Source organism: Asparagus officinalis, chromosome 2 (genome assembly GCF_001876935.1).
Source record: "Asparagus officinalis chromosome 2, Aspof.V1, whole genome shotgun sequence".
NCBI lineage: Eukaryota > Viridiplantae > Streptophyta > Magnoliopsida > Asparagales > Asparagaceae > Asparagus > Asparagus officinalis.
This window is the reverse complement of record NC_033795.1, coordinates 81,954,045-81,968,761: the sequence shown is the minus strand read 5'-3', so window position 1 is coordinate 81,968,761 and position 14,717 is coordinate 81,954,045. Positions and strand designations below refer to the sequence as shown.

The window sequence follows — 14,717 nt, the reverse complement described above, 5'->3', positions numbered from 1 at the left end:
TTGTAAAGGAATTGGGGGCTAGAAGCCCCCCCCCCCCCCCCCCCCCCCCTCTTTTTTTTTGGTGGGGTGGTGGGGTGGGGGGATGAGAGAATGTGGATAATTTTGACAGTTGAATAAAGCATCAATCTATTGAATATTTTCAACGAGAAAGGAGAAAGATTTTGAGCTATCCCTTTATGGGACAATAAAGTGGAAAATGATTTTGGTTCATGGAAGATACATGAATTACTAATCTCTACCATCTCATCCATAAAGAAAATTGTGAGCTTGAGGGTCTCTTTGGATGATGGGAATATATTCTTTATGGGGAGAGGGCGCTTTATTGATAGGATAATGTTATGAACTTCGTACAAACATATAACCTTACCTGTTTATATATAGAGCCATTTGAAACAAGCATTACAATAATATCAACAAGAAGCAATAGAGTGGAAGAGAGGACTTACATGAAGATAAGAACCTACCTTTGGTAGCCAAGGATGATTTGCCTATATGCTCATTGAGACCTTTGGTAGCTTGAGTTATAGAAATATTGAGATCTTAATGTTGGTTCATAGGCAACTCCTTGGCTATGCTAAGTGGTTCTTCTCTCTCATGCTAGACCTATATCTCTTCCCATACTTTTATTTAGTGTCCATTATGCTAATGGTAAGGCTCAGAAGTTCTCTACTTTCATAACTCTAACAATATGGGAATTGGAAGACAAGTAATATAGTAATACATGCACTATTTACTAACATAAGAAGCACTACATTACCATCAAAAGTTGAAAATTTAAGAACTATATTACTCTAAAGGAAAAACTATGACCACCATCGCTATCGAAGCCAAAGCCGTGTTGAGTTTAGAGGAGTGGTGGACACCAAGGAATATTTTGTCATTATTTCTTTAGTGGTACAAACACACTATACTCTCAAATACAAATACCCCCCCTTCTCTACTACCGGGATCTCACCACACTACTTTTTATTTTTCCCTCTCTGGATCCACAAGCTCTTCACTCTTTCTTTTATTATTTTCCAGTGGCTTGGGATGATACACGCACTCATCTTTAGCCCCTTATATAGAATTTTCTACGTTTGTTGGTGAACACTATAAGGTAGGTGAGAACTGTTGTGATGATGGCTTGGTAGGTGGAGGTGCTGCTGATTTCTAACACTCCCACTCGGCAGCAACTTCTCTATCCACAAGTCTAAGAAATCTAGCTTCTTTTTCAAAGCTTGGATTTCCTCTCTCACTGTTCTCCATTCATCAGTTCTGTATGCTTCTTTGAAGGTAAATAACTCTTTCACGTCTTCTATCACAGCAACATTAGCATACTTAGGATTTGGCTTCCTGAGCCTGGTTGATCTTCGAAGTTGTTCAACTGGTTCTTCTTCAATATCCTCTATCTGGCTCGAGCGTACTTCTTCTGGTGTTGTCTGACAAACACCAGTCTTCCATGGATTATTCTTCTTTGAGGATGTTGAAGAACTTGGTTCTGTCTTCTTTGACTACTTCAATTCTTCTTCTTGACTTGGCTCCCCCAGCTTATTCTACAACTGATCCTCTAAATCATTAGATTTTGGGAGCACAACTTATTGTGGAGTCCACCAAGATGAAGCTTCATCAAACACAACATTCCTCGATGTGTAGCATCGTCCGGTTGTGGGATCACAACATCTCCATCCTTTTCTTTCATTATCATACCCCACAAAAATACACATTATAGCCTTTTTGTCGAACTTATTGCGAAGGTGATCAGGCACGAAGATATAACATACAAAATCGAAAACTCTGAAATGGCTTACAGTTGAGTTGGTATTCTACAACTTTTGAAATGATGACATGAACTCTAGTTTTGGTTGTGGTAGCTGATTGATCATATGTGCCACCGTCTTCATACACTCTACCAAAAAACGTCCTAGTATGTTCTTGGCATGAAGCATGCTTCGACATATCTCCACAAGGTGACGATTCTTCCTTTTAGCTACGCCATTCTGCTGTGAAGTATTTGGGCATGTTAGTTGTCATTGAATCTGTGCTGCTTCAGGTAATCATAAAACTCCTTCGATGTGTACTATCCTCCGTTGTTTGTGCGTAGGCAATGAATCTTCTTGCCGAGTTTTCCTTCGACTTCTTCTCGAAATTACTTGAATTTAGAGAGTGCTTTAGACTCTTCCTTCATAAAATCAACCCAGACATACCTTGAGTAATCGTCGATGAAAATGATTATGTACCACATCCGCCCAACAAATTGCCAATAAGGTAGTCATCAAATTTGGTGACGAGGATCAAGACTTAATGGAACTGATGATTGACAATTTTGGCTCCTATTTGTATGAGCTGAATAATGACTTTCAAGTATATTTTCAATTCAAGTGCAAAGAGTTTGTATCAACACAGCTTATAGATGATTGAATGCTTATTTGCTGAATTTAAGTGGTATTACAGTAAGCAATACAGCAGAGTAATAACTACAAATCAAAAAGAAAAAAAAATAGAGAAACACATGGATTTAATGAGGTTTGCCAATCAATGCGATTACCTACGTCATCTAAGTATAACCAGGTCATGATTCCATTAATACTCAACAAAGATTACAGTCCATATCTGAAACACTAATCTCACCTGAAAAACCCATACTTTAATTGTATAGAAGGGCTACGTCATCAGGAAACATTAAGTTTCTAAAACTTCGTGCTATAATCTACAACAGTAGTGTTGGTGTTGACGAACCGCGAAACTTCTCAACATCACTTTAGGATCTTGTTCTTAATGACAAAAAGATAAAAGATAACATACAAAAAATGGACACAATGATTTACGTGGAAAACTCAAACGGGAAAAAACCACGAGTTGAGCTCGGAGCTCTGAGGATACTTCACTATAATGGAATCAACAAATAGGTACAAGGCACACACGATACACCCGACAACGCTGACTTCCACACAGCCCTCACACACGCTCCTTCTATATTAACTCAACACTAGAGATCTCTACAATATAAGAGACTCTCATTCACTCTAACTCTCTATACTTTCAAGAGAACAAGTGGAAAACTTAGACTACAACTCCACAATGAGATCCTACCAATTTGTAGGCCTTGATGAACCTTCTAGTCTACCCTTTTATCTTCCAAAATGCTTGGGAATACACAAATATGTTCAGATTCGGATAGGGTACTTTGACTGACCATAACTCCATCAATACTGCTCTGATTCCTGTGATTCAAAGTTTGGAGTAAACTATGCATGCACCCCTACAACTTTCATGTAGAGTTCCGAGCCAAATAATGACATAACCATGCCCGAAAAGACCATGCAAAATTGTATCTGCATGCAGAAAACTACAACAATAATTAAGTTGGAAAAATCGAGCCCACTCCAACAAGTAGTTGTAGGTTAGAATAAAATTATATCAGTCAATATGAGATAGTTCAAAGATTTCCATTTTTTGCATATATGAAATGTCTAATTTACGGCAAGGTGAAGGGCAAAGTTCATATCTCAATTATGCTGTTGAAAATCAATTCTGCTCTATGATCATTTGGATAGCATGGATCATCCATTTGAACAACACGTATGTTTTCCAGTGTAATGTTTTAGTTTTAAAGTTCTAAGTCTAGATTTTGTTTGATTTAAGACATCCACATGAGAATGATTTGTGCCCAAAAATCTTAATGAAATAAGATGCAAGATGGATAACTCTGTGATTACGTCAAATATGCTTCCACTCTTCATACTCTCAACTAGCCAGAAAGTATGTTAAGAATGTCAATGGCCACCATTACAATATGCCTAGACTTGGAATTTCTTCCTTTGAATCCTACAATATAAATCAAACCTTTTATGATGGATTATAAATCTTTTGGTTATTGCTAGTCATCTTTTTAGGGACGTTTAGATTTCTATAGGAACTTCACTAAGATAAGAAGAGAACTTTTGAAATACCCTTTTCTGGGGTCATGGAACATAATAATATGCATTAATTTGATTAAAATGTAGTATGGAGATACATGTCATACTATCTCCATATATCCTCTTATCTATCTGGCGGATTATAAGCTTGAGGCGTCCCTCTAGATTATGGGAATATATTCCTTATGAAGGAGGGCAAATTATTGAGTATAGGATAATGTTATTAGATGAAAGCAAGCATAGACTTCCCTATTTATATAGCCATTTGAGGCAAGCATTATCACAACATGAACAAGAAGAAGGGCCTTACATGAAGATAAGAGCCTATCTTTGGTAGCCAAGGATGATTTGCCTATATCCTCATTTGGGTCTTTGATAACTTGAGCTATAGAGAAATTGAGATCATAATGTTGGTGCATAGGCAATCTCCTTGGCTATTCTAAGTGGCTCTTATCTTACATGCTAGGCCTATAACTCTTCTAGTATCGTTACCGTTGCCATTGTATTCATAGTAAATTTTGAGGATCTTAGAAGAAAGGTAATTAATTCAAGCAATGTAGTTATTTCAAAGAGCCTCAAATTCTAAAATTCAGTCGCTATGTGTGTGTGTGTGTGTGTGTGCTTTTTTTTTTCTTTGTTCCCTCTTAGTGCAGGGTCTGAAAGTCGAGTAAAATTACATCATGTGAATTATATGGAAAATCGATGACAAGTGGTGCATGAAATTATTTATACAATCATGATATGGTTTATGTAGTTACAATGTAAGATTAGTTAAGGATATAGACTTCTGCCTTATAGTGAGAATAATATCAAATTCTCTGTACATATACTCAGTGAGTATAGTTGACAGACTCTAATGCTTAAAGGAAAGTTCTGACAATCACATTCAAAAGAAGACATTAAAATGGCAATGTTGGTATGCAACTTTTATTCACAGAAAAAATTTGCATAAACTCAGCAACCAGATGTTTACAGACGGGGAAAAACTCATATCAGAAACTCAAAAATATCAGGAAACTAGCATTAGTTATCCATAATGAATACTTGCATCCTGTGGGCAGAACAATGTTCAGCTTTTCTTTGGTGAGAACAGACAGAAGTAACTAAACTGAAGAGTTACAAAATGGCATGAGTATCAAATTTAACAAGGTTGGGGAATGATCTGAAAGTTTATAAAGGGTAATAATTGATGAATGAAGTCATAGTCATGTGTGCTTGTTTGGCCATTTAAGCTTCTTTGGACAGGTGAAAAAAGGCAAACAATCCTTCTGTTTCTTGGTGACACATACCGTGAGCTTTGTTCCATCATCCATGGATTGGTATTAAAGATCAATCCCTGAAATTGCCGCTGTCGATACAGTATAACCAACAACACCTAATCAGATAAGATAAAAACCTTGGTACAATTAGCAATTGAAGCAGGTATGCAATCAGTACTTAAATTGTAGATGTTAATACTAGTTGCATATTTTTTGCCAAATCTTGACTAAGTGAGAGTACAAGTTTCTTTCCACACAGTAATCAGTATGCATGAGGATCAACGCAAAAGTTTTCTAGTTAGTTAAGCCAAATTTGTATTCCTGAATTACCTGAGATCTTATTTACTGCTCGAAAGGTCACGAATGCTTATTGGTGTGAAGTAGTTAAGCCAAAATACATCAGTTATAGACACGCTAGCTATAAACTAATCTGATGAAATAGAAATAATCAGGTAATATAAAATGCTTCGTTTATATCAAGGTGAAGGGCAAAGTTTATATCTCAACATTATGCTGTCCAAAATCAATTCTGTTCTATGATCCTTTCAACGGTATGGACCATATCCATTTAAAACAACATGTATATTGTCCAGTGCAATGTTTTAGTTTCAAAGCACTAAGTCTAGATTTTGTTTGATGTAAGACATCTACATGATATTGATTTGTGCATAACCTTATTGAAATACGATAGCAAGATGAATAACTCTATGATTACAGAGTCGAATATGCTTCCACTCTTCATACTCTCAGCTAGCCCGAAAGTATATTAAGAATGTCAATGGCCACGGTCACAATATGCCTACTGAGTTTCTTTCTTTTCATAAACCTTTGGGTTATTTCCAGCCATCTTTTAGGGATAATTAGATTTCTATAGGAACTTCACTAAGATAAGGATAGAACTTTTGATGTACCCTTTTGTGGGATAATAGAGCATAATAATATGCATTTCATTAAAGTGAAGTGTGGAGATACACGTCATACTATCTCCAAATATCCTCTTATCTATTTGGTGGATTACAAGCTTGAGGGGTCCCTCTAGATTATGGGATTATATTCTTTATGGGGGAAGGCAAGTTATTGATCATAGGATAATGTTATTAGATGAAAGCAAGCATAGACTTCCCTATTTATAGAGCCATTTGAGGCAAGCATTATCACAACATGAACAAGAAGAAGGGCCTTACATGAAGATAAGAGCCTATCTTTGGTAGCCAAGGATGATTTGCCTATATCCTCATTTGGGTCTTTGATAACTTGAGCTATAGAGAAATTGAGATCATAATGTTGGTGCATAGGCAATCTCCTTGGCTATTCTAAGTGGCTCTTATCTTACATGCTAGGCCTATATCTCTTCTAGCATCGTTTCCATTGTCGTCGTCATTGTGTTCGTAGTATTAACATTTTGGGGCGCTTAAGAGGAATGGTAGATGTTTGAAAGAATTCAAGCAATGTAGTTATTTCAAACAGGCTCACATTCTAAAATTCAGTCAAGAGTAGTTTTTTTTCTTCTCAGTACAGGGTCTGAATGTCGAGTAAAATTGTATCGTGTGAATTGTATGACAAATTGATCATAAGTCTACAGGAATTTTTTTTAATATAAGAATGATATGGATTATGTACTTAAAATGTTAGATTAGCTATTATCAGCACCTCGTTTCGTTGAGCAAGTGAGCTTACAGTGAGCATAATGTCAATTTGACTGCATATATATATACTAGTTGCATATTTTTCACCAAATCTTGACTTAGTGAGAAACTACAAGTTTCTTTCCACTGTAATCACTGTGCATGAGGATCACCCTAAAAAGTTTTCAAGTTAGTTAAACCAAATTTGTATTCCTGAAGTACCAGAGATCTTATTCAAAGCATGAAAGCTCAAGAATGCTTATCGGTATGAAGTAGTTAAGCCAAAATGCATCAGTTACAGGCAAGCTATAGACTAAATTTGACAAAATATAAATCAGCAGGTAGTTTACCTCAGTCACTATTACTATTGTGATGCAAATAAGTGAATCTGCCGTCCAAGGAAAAAACATCTGAAAGTTTATAAAGGAGTCACTCATCCTGTATTCATCTTGATACTAATTTACTTTTTGATAAATAACTAATCTCTTGTACAAATCTATACTACTATATAAAGAAGTTAGTGAGGATAATAAAATGTTGGATGAATGGAGGACATTATCCTCCTTTCTATTGGGTAATTAAAATCAAAATTCTGCAAAGAGATTTTTTTTCCCCACCTTTCTTTACTTTCCATTTTTTATTTCTAGAACATTGTAAAGTCACGACATGAAGATATTATTTGAACTCACATAATTAAAATTGTAAATTTTGCAAGAGAAATTTTTTTCCTTTGTTTTCTTTTCTTATTTTGGAGCATTCTAAATCATGACATGAGAATAGAAACTCACATTCTTCAATTACAATATTCACCATTTTCTCTTTTTTATTTTAATTAATCGCTTGCTTCAATGATAATATCCTCGATAAGAAAACTCTTCAACAAAGTTATGTTAATTAGAATGTTTGTTGATTTAATTACTAAATAACAGTGCGTGATACATTTCTACATCCAACTCTATGTCAACATTATATATATATTAAATCATTATCAAACATTACATTTTTCTTATAAATAAAAAATTAATGTTTGATAATAATTTAATATGTAATGTTATCAACCATTAATATGTATAATAAAATAATTAACTGGATAACAATTTTATATTTTTCATGTGCATTTGCACTTGCTAAATGTTGTACTACGACTAAAAAATTTGAGGGGAAGAAATCGACATCTATACTGTTTTTTTTTTCTATTAGCTTTTCGATAAGAGAGAGCCATAGCTCAAGAGCTTTATATATATATATATAGAGAGAGCAAAACTTGTGTCAACTTAAGTGGATAGCAAAAAGTTATCTATCAAACTTTTTAGCCATTGATGTTACCTAGTGATCCATAAAAGATATGAAGAGGTTTTTTATATATATAAATGAATGGCTAAAAAGAATTTGGATCCTCTCCACTACAAAAAAGTAGTGGAGAGACCACTACTTATATACGCGCGCGCGCCCGCACACACTTACATACCATATGTCTTGATGGAAATGCACATGTACGTAGGGGGTATGTCTGCATGACACATTAGCAAAAAATTTTTTTTTTGAAATGTAATATAATGGTCCTATATATGTACAGTTTAATGATTTGAAAGTAGTCTCTTTTCTGTCAAATTAATGAAAGGGTCAAAACATCAAATTAAATAAAGGAGAATATCAAGAATCACCACGAACAGAATGTCAAGCGACAGTACTGCCCTGTCGTTGAAGGCTCGATCAACCCATCGAACAAGCACAACGATGACACATCAACATTGTTCCTTGCACTTATCCTGTTTAATTCAAGTCAAACTCAGGTTTCGAAGAAAGAATTTGAAGCACAAAATCTTTTGGTATCATGACCTTTGATATCGCTTAGAGGACACATCATTTGGCTAATCCAGAACTATGTATTCTTCTTTTTTTTCGCACATATATCTTCTTATCCGTTGAAGACTCCCTGATCCCTTTAGACCAGAGGAATATATTCCTCATGAAGAGAGCAACTAAAGTTCTTGACAGGCTTCGCAATGTCTATAAATTGAGAAATGTGAGGTTCAGAGATAGAAACATAACAAAAATCAAGACGTATAATGTTGGAGGGGGGCCTTGCATGAGGATAAGAGCCTAACTTTGGTAGCCAAGGATGACTTGCCTCATAAATCCTATATATATATATATGAGGTCTTTTCGGTTCAAGCTAAGCCTGAAGTCATAAATTGAGATCTCAATTTGGGCTCAATAGGCAAGTTTCCTTGGCTATGCTGAGTGGCTCTTAACCTTCATGCTAGGCCTACATCTTCTCCTGCATGTGTTGCATCAAAATATTAGAGTTCGTGTGAGTACTTCAAATCTCATACCATCATTACCAATTTCATTGATCCTTTCATTTGTAAGAGGTAAATTTTTGTTATTTTAACAAAAAAAAAAAAAAAATTTTGACCATGTTAGCACCAATTGCATGCATGATATATATTTGTCATGTTGATTTGATAGTCAAAAGTAATTTCTTGGCTTTCTTTTCACTAGGAATGCATATAGAATCTGATCTCCTGCCATCATGCGTTGGGGACCACATTGGAACAAATTCCTCATTCCATTGGACCAAACTTTATTGCCATGAGGTCATATAATTAATTTTGACAAATTAAATAGTAGTCGAAGATGGATGATTCCAAACAATTCCGGAAATATGTAGGGAGCAAAAGGGCAAGGTTTAATTTAAAAAAAATCCAAATGACATAAAACAATATGTTAATTTTCAAATCGAGGCAGAGCACTAATCTAGTCTTGAGACGTCTCGTCCAAAGCAGGAGATGCGAACGACAACAAAATGTAAAATAACTATAAACCTATCAGCGTTTAATAAGAATTAAAATATTTAGATTTTTAGGAAAGATTGAAGATTCCAAAGTTCCTAATATTTTTAAAGCTAAATATTAGAAACCCACCTTATCTTTGGACGATTATGAGACAATCCTTAGAACTTTTAAAATATTAGAAACCCCTTTAATTAATTAAGTTTTAGGGTTATCGGAAAATCTTCTTTTAACTCTGAGATTTTTATTACCAGGCTTCCTTGTTACCCAAAAAAAAAAGGGGGGGCTTTGTGAAAATAGACACATCCTGCAAACCCAAGCTGGGCCCCGCATCCAAACTGATCCCCGCCTTTTTCTTCTCGCACCGCGTGGTCGCCCTCCTCTTTCCTCGAGGGATCAGAAACGAACCCCATGGACACCATAACTCATCGGACCGTGGAGGCCAACGGGATCAGGCTCCACGTGGCGGAGAAGGGCGAGGGCCCCACCGTCCTCCTCCTCCACGGCTTCCCCGAGCTCTGGTACTCCTGGCGCCACCAGGTCCTCGCAATCTTCCACCTCGCCGGCGACATCGTGGCCCTCATCGACTCCCTCGGCCAAGACAAGGTCAGGGTTCTTGATCCTTTGATTTTGTATTATTGCTAGTTATTTTTTATTCTTGATTTTCCTCCTCTTTAGTGATTGTTACCAGTTAATCATTGATTCTTGGTTTGTTTGTTTTTTTTTTTTTAAAGTTATTTTTGGTGGTTTTGATCGGGTTGGATTGAGTTAGATGATTGAGGAATAAAAGTGGGACCCTTTGTGATTGTGACGTAAGCTACAAGATTTAGGAGGAAGTGCGGTCCTTGATTTTTTTTTATTTTTTCATTTTTAATTAGTTGTCGTGATTAATTGAAATCCGTTTGGATAATTTATTTGAGGTAATTAAGATCCCACAAGGTTTGATTAATTGGACTGATTTAGGATTGATTGGAGACCAAAAGTGGGACCCCCTACTGATTGTGACCTAGCAATTAGAACCTGTGGTTTTGGATCAAATCTTTTGAGGGAGGGATCTGTTGGGACAGTGTAATTCAGAATAAGCAAATGTTTTAGAAAGCGCTAGGCGTTTATAGGCGTCATGCCTAGCGTCTAGCTTCCAGACGTCTAAGCGGACACCGAGGCGACAGCACGCGGACATTTGTAACATCAAGAGAGAAAGGAATGCTTCTGAAGATTCGAACCATTGTCCGTTTTAACCCGACCTATTCTCCCCGACCGTTGTTATGCTTAAGCGAGCAATATACCTTATTTTAAGCGTGGTGCAGTTTGCGTAAGCGGCCCATGACTTAGGCGGGCGATCTAGCTATTGCTTAGATTTACCACAAAACGGAATCCTTATCCAACTAGAAAACACAAATAGAATTTCGTTGGGCAAGGAATCACCGGTGACAGTAATTTATCCACAAACCAAATATTGTTGTTTTAATTTTAATCATATTTAATGTTATTATTTGTGGCATTTGAGATGTGGGGCCTTAAGGGCGCGTTTGGTTGCGTTAAAGAGGTGTTGAAATGGGCAGAAAGACTGTCAAAACTGACAGTTTTTGTCAGTTTTGACAGGCTTTCTTGCAAAAAAAGCCACTAAAAGTGGCGTTTTTGCAAAAAAGTCTGTCAAAACTGACAGTTTTGTCATAAAAAAGAATTTTGTCATAATGTATATATTTCCATCCTTGCAACTAGTGCAAAGGTTTTGGCATAATGCATCCTTGGGCAATCGATCTAGCTATTTCATCAAATTCATATCATAATACATAATGAAAACTAAAGTATTTATTTTAAGAACAAAATTTGCTGTTTTGTTTTCATTTAGATAAAATTTTCATCAATATATATATTTCCAAAAATAAGCTTTTCAAATATGTTTTTCATAAAAAAAAGAAATAAAAATGAAAACGCTAAAAACTTGTTTTGAAATCAAACGTGTTTTGGCACCCAAACACTTTTAGTGCCGAGAGTTTAGTTTTGTTAGTTTTGACAGGCTTTCCCAAGCCCCTCTTCAGCAACCAAACCGGCCTTAAATGATTGTGACCTAGCAACAAGTTGCTAACAAAATAAACAATTAGTTTAACTGAAAATAAATGAGTTATGAAAATCAGGCCTGAACGGGGTGCAGTCGTGATACACTGCCCTAGAAGATAGAGGACCCGCCTGTCGCCCTGGCGTAGTTGATCCTCCCCCCTAGCGGTAAAAGCCCCCCGGAAACGGCCGGCCTCTCTACTCGGGCGCGAGTAGCAGAGCTTCTGCTCAGATGAAGATGATTGCCCAAAATAATCCTCAAAATATGTAGCCGAAAATCTTTGAGTACTAAGAGTAGCAGAAGGAGGAAGAGGGAGCTATGAAATTCTTTGTGAATTTCTGTGTGTTTTCCCGAATGAACTCTGCCTCCTTATATAGCCTCATGAACCAGTAACCGATGCTGAATCTCCTCGTCCGTTGGGCGTAAATCACGCTGCCGTTACATAATAAATGCTGCCGTTACATAATAAATGCTGCCGTTACAAAAAAATAAAAGCTGGAGAAGCAAAACCCGAGTGCGGTGCGGCGTGGCGTGGCGCGCGCGTCGTGTCGTGGCGAGGCGAGGCGAGGCGTGGCGAGGCGAGGCGTGGCGTGCGCGCGCGCGTGTGTGGAGAAAGAGCTCAAACACTAGTAGGCCCAAAACATTACTCAAAGCCCATTAGGAAGTGAACCATTATAAACCACTTGAACTTCTCTTCAACTTCCAATGTGGGACTATTCACAATTGCCTTTTCCTTAAGAAAATGCTAACAAGTTGGTATTCACATTAGAGATTTAAGTGAAAAGAAAATTTAAGATGAAATCTACCAAACCAGGCGGGGGCGTAATCCATTTGTTACACGAAAATTTTGACGCAGAGATGGATGAGGGCAGGGTCATCTTAGGAAGCTATCACCAAACAACTGAAACATAAGCATACTTTCCATAATGTATGACGCAGAAATTGCTGAAATAAATGAATCTTAGAGGAGGGCTTTTATGGACATCATGGAGAACAGTAGCTTGGTGAGGGAGGGTATGGCAGTTGTGACTGTGGGTATCAAAAAGGGGATGAGACTTGTTAAAAGGGCAGATTTGGGGACTCTGATGCTGATGGGTGCCAAGGCATTATGCACTGATTCAATGGAGTGTTCCGTTTGGATACAATTAGGATGAAGATGTTATGGTTGAAGGTTGAAGGATTTTTGCCGCCATTGTTAAGTATAATTTCCTCCGAAATTTTACCATTTCCGTTGATGTTTTCTCTATTGTGTGTGATTTTGTAATTCATTCATTCTTCTTTTTAATGATGAAAGCTCATGCTTTTCGTTTTTTTTTGATTTGATGAAAAAAATACACCGCTCCAATGAAATCTGGGCTGCTGGAAGGCATCATCGTTAGATTATTTTGGTATGTGCCATTAGTTAAAAGTGTGAGGTTATTGAATAAATTATTAAACTAGATTTTGCGCAATGACTGTTAGGCACCTGGCATTGAAGCTATATTTGTGCCTTATTGCTGTTCTACAGAGGACTCATCAAGATGGTTGTTACAGTTGAGAGTTCATATCGTTTATTTCTTTTTACCTTTCTTCCATGTTTATCGTTTTAAATCTCCACATAAAATGGTACGGTTCAATTTCTCAGTCATCCCATTCTGTTTCGGTGTCTCTCAAATTGTAAAGTGTCGCCTAATGTCGTGATCCCGGCAAAACTGCAGAAACGGATCACTCTTATATTCTCCACCGTTATCTGAACGTAGAGACTTCATCTTTCTACCTGTCTGCAGCTCCACTTTCTTCTTCCACTCCACAAAAATATCCAGGACCCCATGTTTATGCTTCATAGGGTATACCAAATTTCTCCTGGAATAGCCATCAATGAAAGTGACAAAATAGTTGGCCACACTAAGTGATGTGTTCTTGGAAAGACCCCAAATATCTGTGTGAATGTAATCCAATGTTCCTTGGGTGTTGTGAATAGCGGTGTCAAACTTCACTCTAGTCGTCTTCTCAAGTACACAATGCTCACACAGCTCCATCTTACAGGTTTTAGCACCTTTCAATAGCCCTTATTTCGTCAATGACTATAGGGACTTATCACATGTGTATCCTAATCTCATGTGCCATAGAGTGATAGTGTCATCCTCTGTAGTAATGGAAGCTGTCAGACCCCCTGTAATTGTCTTGCCCTTCAAGTAGTATAAGAAATTTTCCCTGACTCCTCGCATCACCACCATAGAACCCTTCATGACCTTTACTGTAGCATCCTCTAAGGTCACCCGATAACTAGCTGTCTCCAAAGTACCAAGAGAAATGATGTTTTTCGTCAACTGCGGTACGAACCTCACTTCTTTCAACTCCCTCACCACACTGTCATGCATCCTGATCCGGACTGAACCGATACCACTAATGGGGCATACATGATCATTATCCATAAGCATGGCATCCCCTCTTTCCATCTCCTCAAACCTAAAGAACCAATCTCTTCTAGGGTAAATGTAATATGTGACTCCCGAATCCAACATCCACTCCGTAAAGTCGGCATAGCAAACCAACGGTAGTGCAGGATACGAATAGCCCGAAGAATCTAAATCTGAATGTTCGCTAATATCTTTTGCAACATTCACTTCTGAAGCTTGTACAGCTTTCCCTTTGTTATTCCCGACTTTATCCTTCCACTTTGGGCTGTCAATCTTCCAATGTCCTTCTTCTTTATAATACCGACATTGATTTCTACCAACACTCTTATAGGCACCTCTATTCTTTGATTTTGAGCAGTTAAACTGGCGGTGGTTTGGATTACGGTCTCAAACTGCTAATGCATCTCCCGATGCCTTCTCGAAGGATTCACCATCACTCTTCCTCAGCTCATAATTCACCAACACCGAGATGACCTTCTTGTAACTAACAATAGTTCTTCCATTGATCATAGTGAGAACGAATGTACCATAATCATCCTTGGGCAACGAACACAAAAGTAGCATCGCATTATCTTCATCCTCAACCATGATGTCCACATTGGCCATATCTAAAAATAGCTTCGTGAAATTATTTACATGCTATCCAATGGAAACTCCCCTCTTCATCTTGAACTGGTAAAA

The 14,717-nt window shown here is 37.2% G+C and overlaps 2 protein-coding genes across 2 annotated transcripts in view; one reads left to right on the top strand and one right to left on the bottom strand.

The window, feature by feature from the left end:
• LOC109831421 (probable LRR receptor-like serine/threonine-protein kinase At3g47570) overlaps positions 1–2,555 on the bottom strand; it is a 10,713-nt gene extending 8,158 nt beyond the window's left edge. Inside the window, exons 1-3 of the mRNA XM_020398744.1 lie at positions 2,548–2,555; positions 2,432–2,456; positions 1,239–1,421 (exon numbers count right to left, since the gene is read on the bottom strand). Of these exons, the coding sequence (XP_020254333.1) occupies positions 1,239–1,421; positions 2,432–2,456; positions 2,548–2,555 (216 nt within the window). The remainder of the gene's footprint in view (positions 1–1,238; positions 1,422–2,431; positions 2,457–2,547) is intronic.
• The window catches only part of LOC109831841 (epoxide hydrolase A-like), a 17,329-nt gene continuing 12,522 nt past the window's right edge, over positions 9,911–14,717 (top strand). Inside the window, exon 1 of the mRNA XM_020399298.1 lies at positions 9,911–10,184. Within this exon, the coding sequence (XP_020254887.1) occupies positions 9,990–10,184 (195 nt within the window). The 5' untranslated portion in view covers positions 9,911–9,989. The remainder of the gene's footprint in view (positions 10,185–14,717) is intronic.